The sequence below is a fragment of the Grampus griseus genome, assembly GCF_964374135.1.
Source record: "Grampus griseus genome assembly, chromosome: 21".
Taxonomy (NCBI): domain Eukaryota; kingdom Metazoa; phylum Chordata; class Mammalia; order Artiodactyla; family Delphinidae; genus Grampus; species Grampus griseus.
In genome coordinates, this window is record NC_139015.1 from 6,586,649 (window position 1) to 6,599,231 (window position 12,583).

The 12,583-nt window shown below is 45.1% G+C and overlaps 2 protein-coding genes across 5 annotated transcripts in view; one reads left to right on the forward strand and one right to left on the reverse strand.

Annotated features, from left to right (window-relative positions):
- Window positions 1-12,583, reverse strand: part of MCPH1 (microcephalin 1) — a gene marked incomplete at both ends in the record, with an annotated part of 219,396 nt that overhangs the window by 55,651 nt on the left and 151,162 nt on the right.
- ANGPT2 (angiopoietin 2) overlaps window positions 8,736-12,583 on the forward strand; it is a 54,034-nt gene continuing 50,186 nt past the window's right edge. For all 4 annotated transcript variants that reach the window (XM_082680481.1, XM_082680480.1, XM_082680483.1 and 1 more), the window contains exon 1: window positions 8,736-9,297. In XM_082680481.1, coding sequence (XP_082536607.1) covers window positions 9,010-9,297 — 288 coding nt within the window. In that variant the 5' untranslated portion in view covers window positions 8,736-9,009. The remainder of the gene's footprint in view (window positions 9,298-12,583) is intronic.

The following is a 12,583-nucleotide window of genomic DNA, read 5'->3' on the forward strand; positions in this document are numbered from 1 at the left end:
TCAGTATTGCTACTGATTTATGTCCTAACTTGCCTATCATTTGTATTAATGACTTTAATAACAACATGGATAATTTTGCCTGTTACCTGTTATGAGGCCAGCAGAGGGAGCAGGTGAGTAGTACAAGCAGATTTGATGTGTATTTTATAGGTATTATCTCTAGCAGCTTTTTGTTAATTTTTATTGTAGTCAAGCAAGACTTTCTGACCTATAAAATTAAAAAGGTCACTGAAAGATACATCAGGATTTTGGGGAAAGGGAAATAATATATATTTTTTTTTCTGTAAATATTCTACTAGAATAGTTTTAGGGCTTTAAAACCTATTGTTGAAATTATTTTTCTTGAGGGAAACAGATGCCAGGAACTAGGTATCTCAATCCTGCTATAAACGTCCTCTCTTCACAGGCTTTGTACGGCTTACTTCCTTTCGTTTTTTCTTTTGTATCAGTCTTTCTTTGAATTTAGACCCCTTCCTTAAAATGAAACACTTTGGAAAGTACAGTTCATTATTAAAGGAGTACCAAAGAAATTGCTTGAGATAGGGGTTAAGAGGAAAACATAGAGCATATACACATGAGATTATTAGGAAAGACTTAAATCATCCGGTCGATACCATAATTAGATTCACGGAGGAACAAGAATGGCGGGGGGTATTTTTATACACTTGAATGCAAACATCACTTCCTTTTATGCATAACTATTTCTTATAATTCTTCAAAAATGACTTTTAGGAAAAAAAATGACTGTTAGTACAAATAACTCCATAATCAAGCCTAATTTCCCACAGGAAGATCTTTTATATCAAGTCAGTTGGACAGACAGGAATACCAAAAGGGGGTCATGTGCTTTTGCTTTTTTTTACTTCTTTGACATAAGCGATTTTATTTATGTTAACCTATAACCAAGAGAGATAATATATCTTAATGGAAATAACACACATGACATTTTTATCTCTCTTATTTTAAAAGGTTTCTCAATAATTAAGATAAAATTTTTATAAATTTAGATTACACAAAGATTAATCTAGATGGCATTAGGCCACTTTCAAGAGAAAAATTCATGCTGAGAGGAATTTGGATGGTTCTTTAGTAGAATGGTTATGACAAAGAGACTAGACACATTTTTCACAAGCAGCAGGATTTGAATTCTCTACAACTTTGCTGAAATGAATTTAGGAACATTTAATATAAAATTATAACTCATAAGCCCAGCTCAAAATCTCTGATGACTAACACAATAGTGTTAGTCAAAGGAAAGATATTATTGACTTTTCGTTGGTCATGGGCAAAACAGTAATCACTGACATCAATCCACTGAAAGGGAATGTTTAGCATTTTTTTTTCTGTGTACGGGCAGAAAACAGGACACAGAATTACTGGCAAAAATATTATCAGGCTAATGCACTCATCTATTGTTTTAGAATTTCATCCACTGCCTTTTTAAAGTTATGACTTGTATCTTGACCTTTTAGGCATTTTTTTGATGGAAAGATAAAATAGTCCACAAAAATATTGGATGAAAATATTTAAAAATCAAACGGCATTTACAATAACTTCATGTTACCACGAGAAATATATAAACTAAAATATTCCTAAAAATTCAGGGAATTCATGATGAAATCTTAAAGAAAAATAGTAACTTGGATATTTCCCAAGTTTCTAGCAAATAAAAAGATTTTTGGCTTGTCAAAGTCCTTAAGGTTACATATTGTATACAATGTGGCTTTACAAAACAAACTTTCTTGAGCAGATGCTGTGCTGGTTCATGGCCGTACAAACTGTAAAAGATTCAGGAATCTTTTAGGTTTCCTTTAAAAAAACAAAGCAAGACAAAACTGTCTTCTCTAAATGTCTTTCAGACATAATGTCACAATAAACACTCAGATAAGTTAAAATGAATATTTGGTACCTTTTTAATTAAACTAACCTAAATAAGAATGACAGCCAATAACCTAAATAAGAATGACAAATGAAGATTTTTCTCCATATTAACTCTGATTCTTCCATCAATACTAACCCCTGACACGTATATTCCTATGGTTCCCTGTCAAACAGAAGTTACGCAGCTGCGAGAAGGAAGATAATTGTCCCAGATAAGGCGATGGTATCTAGGCCTCTGCCCTTTACTGCCCGGCACTTATTCTGTCTGCTCCAAGAATGAAAACACGAGGGTCATGCAGGGGAAATGGCTGTTTCCCAGGAAAGGAAATTGCCTGAAAACACATCTGGCAAAGGCTTTTTCTCCTCCTCTGGCAGGCAGACACTTATTTTAACAAAATATACATTTCCTCACCTCCTGTAAAGGTGAATTCTATGGAGCCAATGCCCTACTCTAAGTGGACGACAATTTTCCTCTAAATAGAACGGGCCAGCTATTTTATGGCAAACGCTATGTGTGTTTAATTGCAACTAGCACAGGGAACTGTGCTAACCTAGGCATCATACATCATTTCAGAAACTATGTATTCTCAGAGGTATATCACACTCTTGTAGCCAGCTACAACAGATGAAATTAAAGAGGCAAAGAAAGAAAAAAACTGTCAACGCCAGAAAATCAGAAAGGTGGCAAGAATGGATATATAAAGCACAACTAATGCAGTCAGACAGGAGGCTGGATTTCCAGAGATCCCGTCCTCAGGGAGCTCAATCTGGCTTCAAGTCTGCATTGCTGTGTGCACTTCTGAGCGGACTATCCCGCTCACATATGCCACGGGTCCAGGATACTGAAGCGGGCATGTGGTGGCCCAGCTCAGGTGACCAAAGGCCACCAAAGGTCTGGCAGTGAAATGGGTTCTGTCTCCGGGGTGTGTGTGTGTGCAGCACAGAGGCGACAGCCAGCGTCTCCAAAGAAGGTTGATCTTTGCCACGGTAAAAGCGGGGTAAAGAAACCCACTGCTTTCAATTCTCCTTAAATCCATGAATGTAAAAGAAAGGCACAAGCAAGTCTGACGGAATCCTTGTCATCTTGCCTCACGGAGCCGTGGTTTCCACGTCCATCGTAGGGGCAAGGCTTACCTTCCACGGCTACACGTGTGTGTGTTGATATTTACGCTTTTACTCTTTTTCCTGTTTTTACAGTAACTTTAAGGGGCTTTCTCTTTGGTACTGTTTTCAAATCCCACGGCTGGGGACTATCCTTCTCAGCCCTCCAGACTCAGGGTTTAATACCGGTTCCACACGGTCGGTAGCTCTGGGGAGAGGCCGCACCAACTCTTCTGCAGAACGGCTCCAGACGCCACCTGCGGTTCTTCAGGTTCAGTTCGACAAACATCAGAATGCAGTGGAAAGGGCTCTTCTGTGAATCACCACGGAGGGAGCCTGCTTTCGGAAGCTGAAATACTCATTTTTTCCTTTTCCTTTCCCCTTCCCCTCTTCCTTCCTCCCTCCCTCCTTTGCCTTTCTTTCCTTTTCGCCCATGGTGGCTGCTGCTTCTTCAGCTCTCATTAATTGCTGCCCACAGTTCGGAAAAAAAAAAAAAAAGGAGTAAGAATAACTTCTTCTTTAGCAACAATTTTATGTCCAGTGAACTTCCTAATGGTTTCCCCGTGCACTGCACACTAAGTTGTAAACATGTTGATCTAATTTAGCCAATTTTAAAGAGGCCGGAACAGGGAGGCAGATGAGTGAGATGCCTCTAAACCCCCGCCAGCCCCAGCCTGCCGGGGGCCTGGAGCCCCAAGCAGCCCGGCGGGCTGAAAACGGCCAAAACCCAAGAGCGCCCCAGCCTCACCTCGTGGGGTATTTTGGCACTGAGGGCTCCTCCTACATCAACACAGCACTTTCCAGAACTTAAGCCCGTGCCGGCCCTAGAGCTCGCCCCAATCACTGTCTCCAAGGCCTGCGGCCAGTGGTGGCAGGACGGCGGTCACTGCGCTGCGAGATGGTGACCGGGCAGGTGTGAGACCGAGTCCGGGGACGTGCCCAGATGCGATGCAGAAAGACCCTGGCACAGAACGTCAACAGATGCGGGAGACCAGCGTGCCTCTCCAAGCACGTCTGAGTGGTGACCCCGTCTTTTCCAATTAGCTACGGGCTTTCAACGGGGACAGCTGCCACGATGCTGGCTCCTCAGAAGGCAGGAACGCCCTCAGCCCCGCCTCCCCGGGCCAGCCGGTCCACCTGCATCGCCTCCTTCGTCCAGCCGTAGACGTATTCCGGTAGATACTGAGTATTAAACTGGCTCCCTGGAAAGAGCAGAAGCCACGCAGGCCTCCCCAAATCCCGTTCGGGGCTCCAGGCCTCGGGGGCTGCCCCACTTTGCACTGCTTTACAGCTGGCACCATATCTTGGTTTCTGGTGTCCAGGGCCGCCCTTACACAGAGAGAGCCTCACAGGTGGCTCTGGGTGACCTGGAGCCTCCGGAAGGTTGGGGTCAGTTGGATGCCGTGATCCAGACAGAAGTGGACGCACGTCGACATCTGACCTACATTTTGGGGGCCAGGACCAGTGGGAGATGCGTGGGCTTTCGCCACCCGTTAAGCCTTCTGTTCAATAGGGCACCAAAGCAGAGGGGCCTTCGTCCAAGTTCTCTGTAAGGCTGACCTCTTTCTTTCCGGGAACAGGGTCCCGTGGCCTTTTTGGTACCATCAAATGAAGATTTACCTCACGACGGCAAAGCGTCAAAGGAGAACTTGAGGCCGCGCGTGCTAAGGTGACTAAATGGGAGCCTCCGAAATTTCAGCCGATGACATACAGTACGGGGGAGAAAACAAACGTTATTAAGAAAATAAACAGCACCACACACAGCTGTTCGGCAGAGCTGTTTGGACAAAAAAAAAAAAAAAAAAAAATTGGTTGGGCAGGAAGGCAGCTTTGGGGAAAGCTGTGATAATATTTCTCGTTTTATAGCCCCATCTGCCTTTAGCGGTCCTGTCAGCAAGTCACTGAACGAAACTCAAGATTCTCTTTGAAACTGAACAGCTCTGAGAACCACAGTCAAGGCTGTGTTTAGCCTCCATCCCTAGGCCTGGATGGAAGCGGCCTGCAGCTGCTGGTTGCCTGGCGCTTAGGAAACAAACAAGTGTGGGGGCGGGCCCGTAACCGAGGTGGGGCAGTCTTCCCGCCCGTCTGCCCTCGGAGCCCCCGCTCTGCCCCGTCTGGGGTCTCCCGCTGGTTCTCCCATGTTGGCCACAGCGGACTGGCGCATCTCCTCTGTGCTTCCTCAGTGACGCCTCGTTTCGGCCCCCTGCCCAGCCCTGACTACGGAAGGCATCGGCTTGTGCTTGGGGCCCTGCCCGCGCTGGCCCTGCACAGGTGGGATGTGCACCCTGGGGTCAGTTCTCCTAGTGCATCTGCCTCGTCTTACAGTTTAGATCCAGATTCGAAGTGGCACCGTCTTTGTGGTCAAACGTTCCTGCCCCTTCCCTAAGTCCCTTTTCCTTGGCCTGTCTCACACTCCTCAACTCTTGAAGAAGCCGGGCGGTGCTTGAGACATGGGAGGCTCCCTGTTTACACCGGCTGTGCCTTGAGAGTGGCCTTGCAACCATGTCACAGCCCCTGGCGACTCCCTCTGGTTGGCCGACTACAGCCCGTGGTCCCTTTGGAACGGCCTGTGAGCTAAGAATGGTTTTCACATTTTTAAAAGGCTGACAAAAATCCAGACATTATTTCATGATGTCAAAATTATAATAAATTCAAATTTCAGTGTCCACGAATAAAACTCTGTTGGAACACAGCCACCTCCCATCGTTTGTGGACTGTCTCCAGCTGCTTTTACGCTATGACGGAAGACTCGAGTCGTTGTGACAGAGCCCGTGTGGCCCGCAAACCTGAAATATTTACTATCTGACCCTTTACAGAGAACGTCTACCAAGCCCTGGTCTAGCTAGAGCCTCCCCCCAACTCCTGGGTAAGAATTCCCATTTAGGGGCTTCCCTGGTGGCGCAGTGGTTGAGAATCTGCCTGCTAATGCAGGGGACACGGGTTCAAGCCCTGGTCTGGGAGGATCCCACATGCCGCGGAGCAACTAGGCCCGTGAGCCACAACTACTGAGCCTGCGCGTCTGGAGCCTGTGCTACTCAACAAGAGAGGCCGCAATAGTGAGAGGCCGGCACACCGCGAAGAACAGTGGCCCCCGGTTGCCACAAATGGAGATAGCCCTCGCACAGAAACAAAGACCCAACACAGCAAAAATAAATTAATTAATAAACTCCTACCCCCAACACACACACACAAAAATCCTATTACAAATCTGGAAAGAATACATCATCACATTTAGCACATAGATTATCCGGTGTCTATTAGTAGAGTATTTAAAAAAAAAAAAAAGAATTCCCATTTAGGTGCCTCCAAAGAGCACTGCTCACCACACATCTGGCCTTGAGAGGATGGGTCAGGAACATCCTAGCCAACTGCCTGCAGGACCAGTGCCCTTGGAGGCGATGCTGCCTTCCTGCTGGGTGTCCTCACCACAGCCCGTTGGTGAGGGGGTCTCCCTCCCTCTATTTGCTTATCTATGTCTGACACTCTGTCATGTTCCCCAGTACCCAGAAGACAAGGAGTATTTGTGGTACACGCTCTTCCTGTGGCTTCTTTTTAAACCACCATATCTGCCTGGGAGGCAGATGGATGATTTTTTAAACCACATATGCAATACTAATGCCTAATACTATGCGCTTTCAAACGAGGAAGAGACTTAGAAGAAAAAAGGCGCACCCCATGTTTCTGCTTCATGTTCAGCCAGAGAATAACACAGTCATAATATCGGATGGTGCAAGAGCTGATTTTCATGTAATGGGAAGTGCTGATAAAGAAAGGAAAGCAGTATTCCTAAGTAACATGCATTATTCCATATCATTATAACCCTAAAGGTGCTACTGAGAAAGAATCATCTCATTTCACAAGTAGGGACATTGAGGCTTAGAGAAGTTAAGCATTTGCTTCAGATCTCAGTGAATCAGGGTTCTAACACTGGTCCCGTCTTCAAATCCTACATGCGTCCGCCTACAGTTAGCAGTCTGAACGAGTATATCTTCTTCAATTCGTTCCTTTAGTGGAAACCATGTGCCAGAATCAGGTTCTAGCTTTCCTGAGCCACTGAGCCCTTTGAGAGTCTGGGGAAGTCTACAAACCCCTTCTCAGAAAATGACACGGGCTGTTTTATTTGGAGATTAAATCACAGGATCTTGGGATAGATCAAATGACAATGTAGTGCTGAGTGCACGTAATAGCTTGAGATATCGTAATAAAAACATCTGCAATTCCTATTTGTGAGAAAGCCATAGCTACTGACCACTGTTGTTTCTGACCTATTCACAGCTAAAAGAAGGGCTATATTTCAGTGAGACTTCAGTGAAAAATAAAGATGTCTTTTCCTGTCAAAGTTCGTGGACCCCAGGAATTCTGTCCGGGGACCTTGGGTCAAGAACCCGTGCTCTGGAGGTAACCTCGGAGCCAGGCCGTGCACAGGAGGGACGTTTTTAAAGGTACAATTATTAGGTCTCTTGAAACAATTCACTATACAAATCTCAGTCATCCAAGAATTAAAATCATAAAGTCCCCTGAAATCTGATCTTGCACGATTAGACTGACCCTGGCTTTATGGATGGATGAGGTCCATCAGGTCAGTGCTGAACAGGCTGCCGCTGCCTGGAGAGAAACCTTGTGCACTGAGGCGTTAAGAGACCACCGCAAGGGCTCCAAGCCGTCCCCCCGCCCCCGCCGGCCGCCTCCTTGCACAAGCTGGCTGGTGAGTAAGCACACTGTCAATCTTCGAAGCGTTAAGCTTTAGCCATTGAAGGAAGTACCCTGGAGGGTTTATGGAGCCACAGAATTGAAACAGAAAAATCTTGGGAGTTAATGCAACCCTTGAATTTGACAGATGAGGACTTTATAGCTTAACTAAAAAGAAGTGATTTGCCTGAGTCCAACACTGAGCGGGACTGATGTAATTGATCCTGGATAATGTGTTACAAAATGATGGGATTTGAGCAAATCCTGACCTAAGGAAGGAGAAGTTTAGGTATGCCTCTCTCAGCCTCCTCTTATTTAAATTCTGATTTCTCCGTGGATTATAATTTAGCGGGCCATTAATCAGTCCAGTATATTTTAAGTTTACTTTGAATACTGAAGTGGATATTTTGCTTAAAAGATGAAATGTCAGAGCTCAGAAACTGACTTTCCTAACACGATTTAATAAAGCGAGAGGTTGCTATCCCACTGTTTTAAGATGAAAGTTTTGCATACTTGGCTAATGGTTCACAAATCAAGTAATACCCATGAAACTGTTCTCCCTATGAAAAGGCAAAGCGTTTACCAGAGCGAGACCTCTTCCTCTTTGTTTGTAATAACAAAAATAAACCAAAGTCCTGACATATTTGTAGTATTTTTATTCCTAAAGGAAAAAACAGGAACTTTCATTGTACTTTAAAGTGATTGCCCCAGATATTTTACCAGCTTAGCACTGTAAAATCAGTTTCAGACACAAGAGACCGACAAGCTCTCTCTAGGAAATACTCAATTAGGGTGGTGCCTCTGAAATACCCAGGGGTCCTGTAACTGATCGCTTTTTCCCAGAGGGTTTCTGCAGCATACAGTCCTGGTTGGACAGTACACATCAGGCAGAGATTTTTCCTGTGGCCTGGCTAGTGACCCCCCTACAGGAAGATAACGGACAAGCCGGGAGGGCGGAGCAGCCAGCTACACATGTCTGGCTGCTGTTATCAACTTATCATATAAGGAAAGGAAAGTGATTGATTCGGATCCTGACACCGCAGAATCTGGGGGAAGAGAGACAAAGGAGCATTGAGGCTGATCTGTAAGGCGAATGCAGCCCTCACGAGGGAGGATTATCCTTCCTCCTGCGATCTGACAGTTTGCTGCGGGACCGGGGAGAAGACGGCACTAGAAATCAAGGTCACTGCTGGGAAAGGAGGGAAGAGGAGACTTTCACTGATGGACCCTGAGCCATGGCCGCAGAGCCCCGTGTCTGAGAGGGCAGCTTAGCGCCCGGGAGTCTCATGCGCCTTGAAGTTTGCTGAGCTGGTGGTTTATTACCGACAGAAAGAAAGAATGTGGCAGCTTTTTTTCTTTACTCTGAGCTGTGATCTGCTCCTAGCCGCAGCCTATAGCAACTTTCGGAAGAGCATGGACAGCATCGGGAAGAGGCAGTATCAGGTTCAGCACGGCTCCTGCAGCTACACGTTCCTCCTGCCGGAGATGGACAACTGCCGCTCGCCCTCCAGCGCCTACGTGCCCAACGCCGTGCAGCGGGATGCGCCGCTCGACTACGACGACTCCGTGCAGAGGCTCCAGCTGCTGGAGAACATCATGGAGAACAACACCCAGTGGCTCATGAAGGTAGGGAGCCACCACTCCCTCGTGCACAGCTCCGACCGGCTCGGGCTGAACAGCCAGCCTGGCGGGGCGGGAAGGGGGGCGATGAGCGCGGGAGAGAGCTGGTGGCTGACGCCTCTGAATGAGCTGCCACTTGCTGTAGTCTGTCCTGCCGCGTAAAGTGGTCGGGGGTGAAAAGTGACAAGGATTACTGGAAGGGAGTGCCAGGATCAATGGAGGGAAGTCTCTAAAGTCAGGACTCCTTATGCACGGAGGAAGCGCACTTCTCTGCACAACGTGTAGGCTGTTTTGTTTGTGCAAGTACTTTCAACTCGGTGATATCCTTTACCAGGGACGTTATAGAACCGGTTGCAGGCACGGGAGGGAAGCTGTGAGCAAGGGCAGAGACGGAGCCAGGAAAAACGTGACAATCACGTTAGTTACTGATCCATAACGGATGGAGTGAAGTGCTTTACCAATTTCCTGAATTTATTTACTAAAATAGGCTGGGGCTCTTGGTAAACAAGAGGAAATTAAATAAAGCAGACCTTCCATCTCTCAGAACCTGGGGGGCTTTATCCCGAGGGTTTGTCATTTGTCTGTAGGGGTGGGTTTTCCAAGCGTCCGAGGGGATTGGGCGCTGCGGCCCCTTCAGTTCCACCACGGGCTTTGAAGGTGACCCCTCGTGGGGCAGGCGTGCAGGGCATTTTGCTGCAGTTACGTCGTGACAAGACAGTCGTGTTCGCAGGGTTACCATGATCCCACTGTTTCAGGCTTTTTATAGAGAGTTTAACTCAAATAGGACACTGAAAGCTCAGTTTTGCTTTTACAAGCCATCGTTTTCACACGTAAAGCTATTTATACAAACCCCCAAATCACCCTGGAATTTTGCTTGATGTGGACTCGATATATATTCTGCAGGAGGTCTAGACAAATTGCAAGAAATAGATTAATCATTAACTATTACAATGACATCACATCACAGCGCTTACACAGCAGAGAACGTGACGGTTTAAAGCCATATGGGAACTTTAACAACAAGCTGATTCCCCTCATTCAAAACTTTGCCCCTGTCTTTCATTTCACCATAAACCTTCTGTCAGGACACCTTATCTTAATCTCAGAATAGATCTTGGCTCCGAATCTGTGTTTCTCATTAGCTCTCCTACCTTCAGAGAGGAAATGACCAAGTTATTACTCTGGTCCTGAGCTGAGATGAATGAAAGCCCTCGGCACTGCATTCAGTGTAACAAGAGGGGTCGCTTCAAATCAAAGAACAGAAAACAACAAATACGCATCAAAAAGACTCGCCCTGTAATATGAAACTCGTCAGTCGCATCTGTAAGCACTATCCCTTCTGAGCAAATTCTCCAGTAATTTCTTTCTTTTCCTAAGAAGTCCCCTGTGGTGCTTTTAAAAATCTCCTAAAATTCATAGATGTGCAAATAATATTGTTAAGCTTAAAAAGTATGCAGCAACACAGGTTCGAATATTTGGAAGACAAACTGTATCCTCAACAGCTGCTCACTCTGACTTCCCATTTCTCCCTGAGTTGTCATGCCCCCCATGGCACGGTTAATGCCAGGGCTGACGGCCACGGTGAGAGATGAAAGACACGTCATTCGTAGTAAACATTCTAATCTGCCCGACTGGTAAGTCGTCTCGTAAAATAAACAGTCGAGGAACACAGAAGAATGTTTTGCCAAATCAAGACCGCTAAATTGTATTTGCTTAATGAAGCCCACATTAGGTATACCTGAAACTCCATATACAGAGCTCGTATTTCTTTCCTAGATAAATAACCCCCTTCTTTTCCATCTCTGAGATGCTGTTTAAAGAAGGAAAAGGACAAGGAATTCTACATGAGGTGACCAACATTTTTTCCTTTCCAGGTTCAATCAGTAAATATTTGAACAGTAGCACAATGGTATTTCTGAATTCTTTCTTTAGCCATCTAGCTAAATGTCACCAAGAATGACTTCATGTTTATCTTTTCACGGGCTCAGCACCTGTCCTGTGGGCCTCTTGGGAAACGTGCACCTGAGAAAGTCAGTTTGTGCTCTCACTTGGCTTACTGGCCTCTGGTTTGGGAATGAAAGCAAAAAAGCAAACATGAAACCCACCTAAAGTGATTCAATGTAACCTCTCTGCTTGTTTTTTATCCCTGTGTTTTGTCACCTGTGATAATAAACACTGCTTTTCTCATAAGGGAGAAAATAATATATAATGGGATGATAGATAAGCCACAATGATCAACATCACAATCAAACCCCTATTGATAGATTATGACAGAAAGAAAAAGCACCATTCTGTGTTTTGCATATTTCCTTTTCTTTAGGGCTGCTTTTTATGATTCCGTATTTCCTTTCTCTCCCTGATCAACACTAAAAATGAGAGGGAAAAAAAAACACAAAACACTTTTAAGGTTTTAAGAAAACTTGTCAAGAAGGAAAATAAGACCAAGTTTCTGGTTAACCTCAGGGTAGATGAGACGCATTTCAGCGTCTCACTGGTTAGCATCCGTCAGGAGCCTGGACTAAGAAAGCTGTTTCGCACATCATCAAAAGATGCCACTCTGCCCCTTTAGTCTGCCAGGCAGAGGAAGTGTCAGAATTCTGAATGAGCGCAGAGGGACATGAATGGAGCAATACAGGGAAGGCTCACTTTCTGGTTAGCGGTTAAACAAGGACAAGATAAATCGTGATAGTTAGGACACCAAATACACCACAATGACCTAAAAAACACTATAGGTCACGTTCCCTTGCCAATCCTGCAACTATTCCAAACCCCTGCCCCCGTGACAGTAAACACACTTTATTAAAACTGACAAATAACTTAGCAAAATGGATTGTATCTTGCTAGGAGACCAGATTATTTTTCCCCCGATCAGAAGAAACAGGGAAAGGAAATAAACAGTTATTTCACACTGATGAATACTTTAAAGGTATCAACAACTGCGAAGTCTATTGTGCTTTAAAACAGTGTTTTGAAAAATAAAGCTAATGCCTGTTAAGTGGATGTAAACATTTCCTCGTAATCCTACTTATTATTTTTTTTAACGACAGAAGCACAGGCTGGGAGCTGTAAACCTGAATTGAGATCCTTTACTTTCTTTAAAATTAAAAATACTATATCCTTTTAATAAAGTAGGAGAAGTATTCATCAGCTGATGTATAGGGAACAATCCAGTTTTGCTCCTAAAAACAAAACTGTTGTCAATGGGAAAAACTGATGGTGAGAAGCTCAGATGAACTCAGACTGTCAGCCCCTTCCCTACCCCTGCCAGGGACTGATTGTGTGTGTGTGTGTG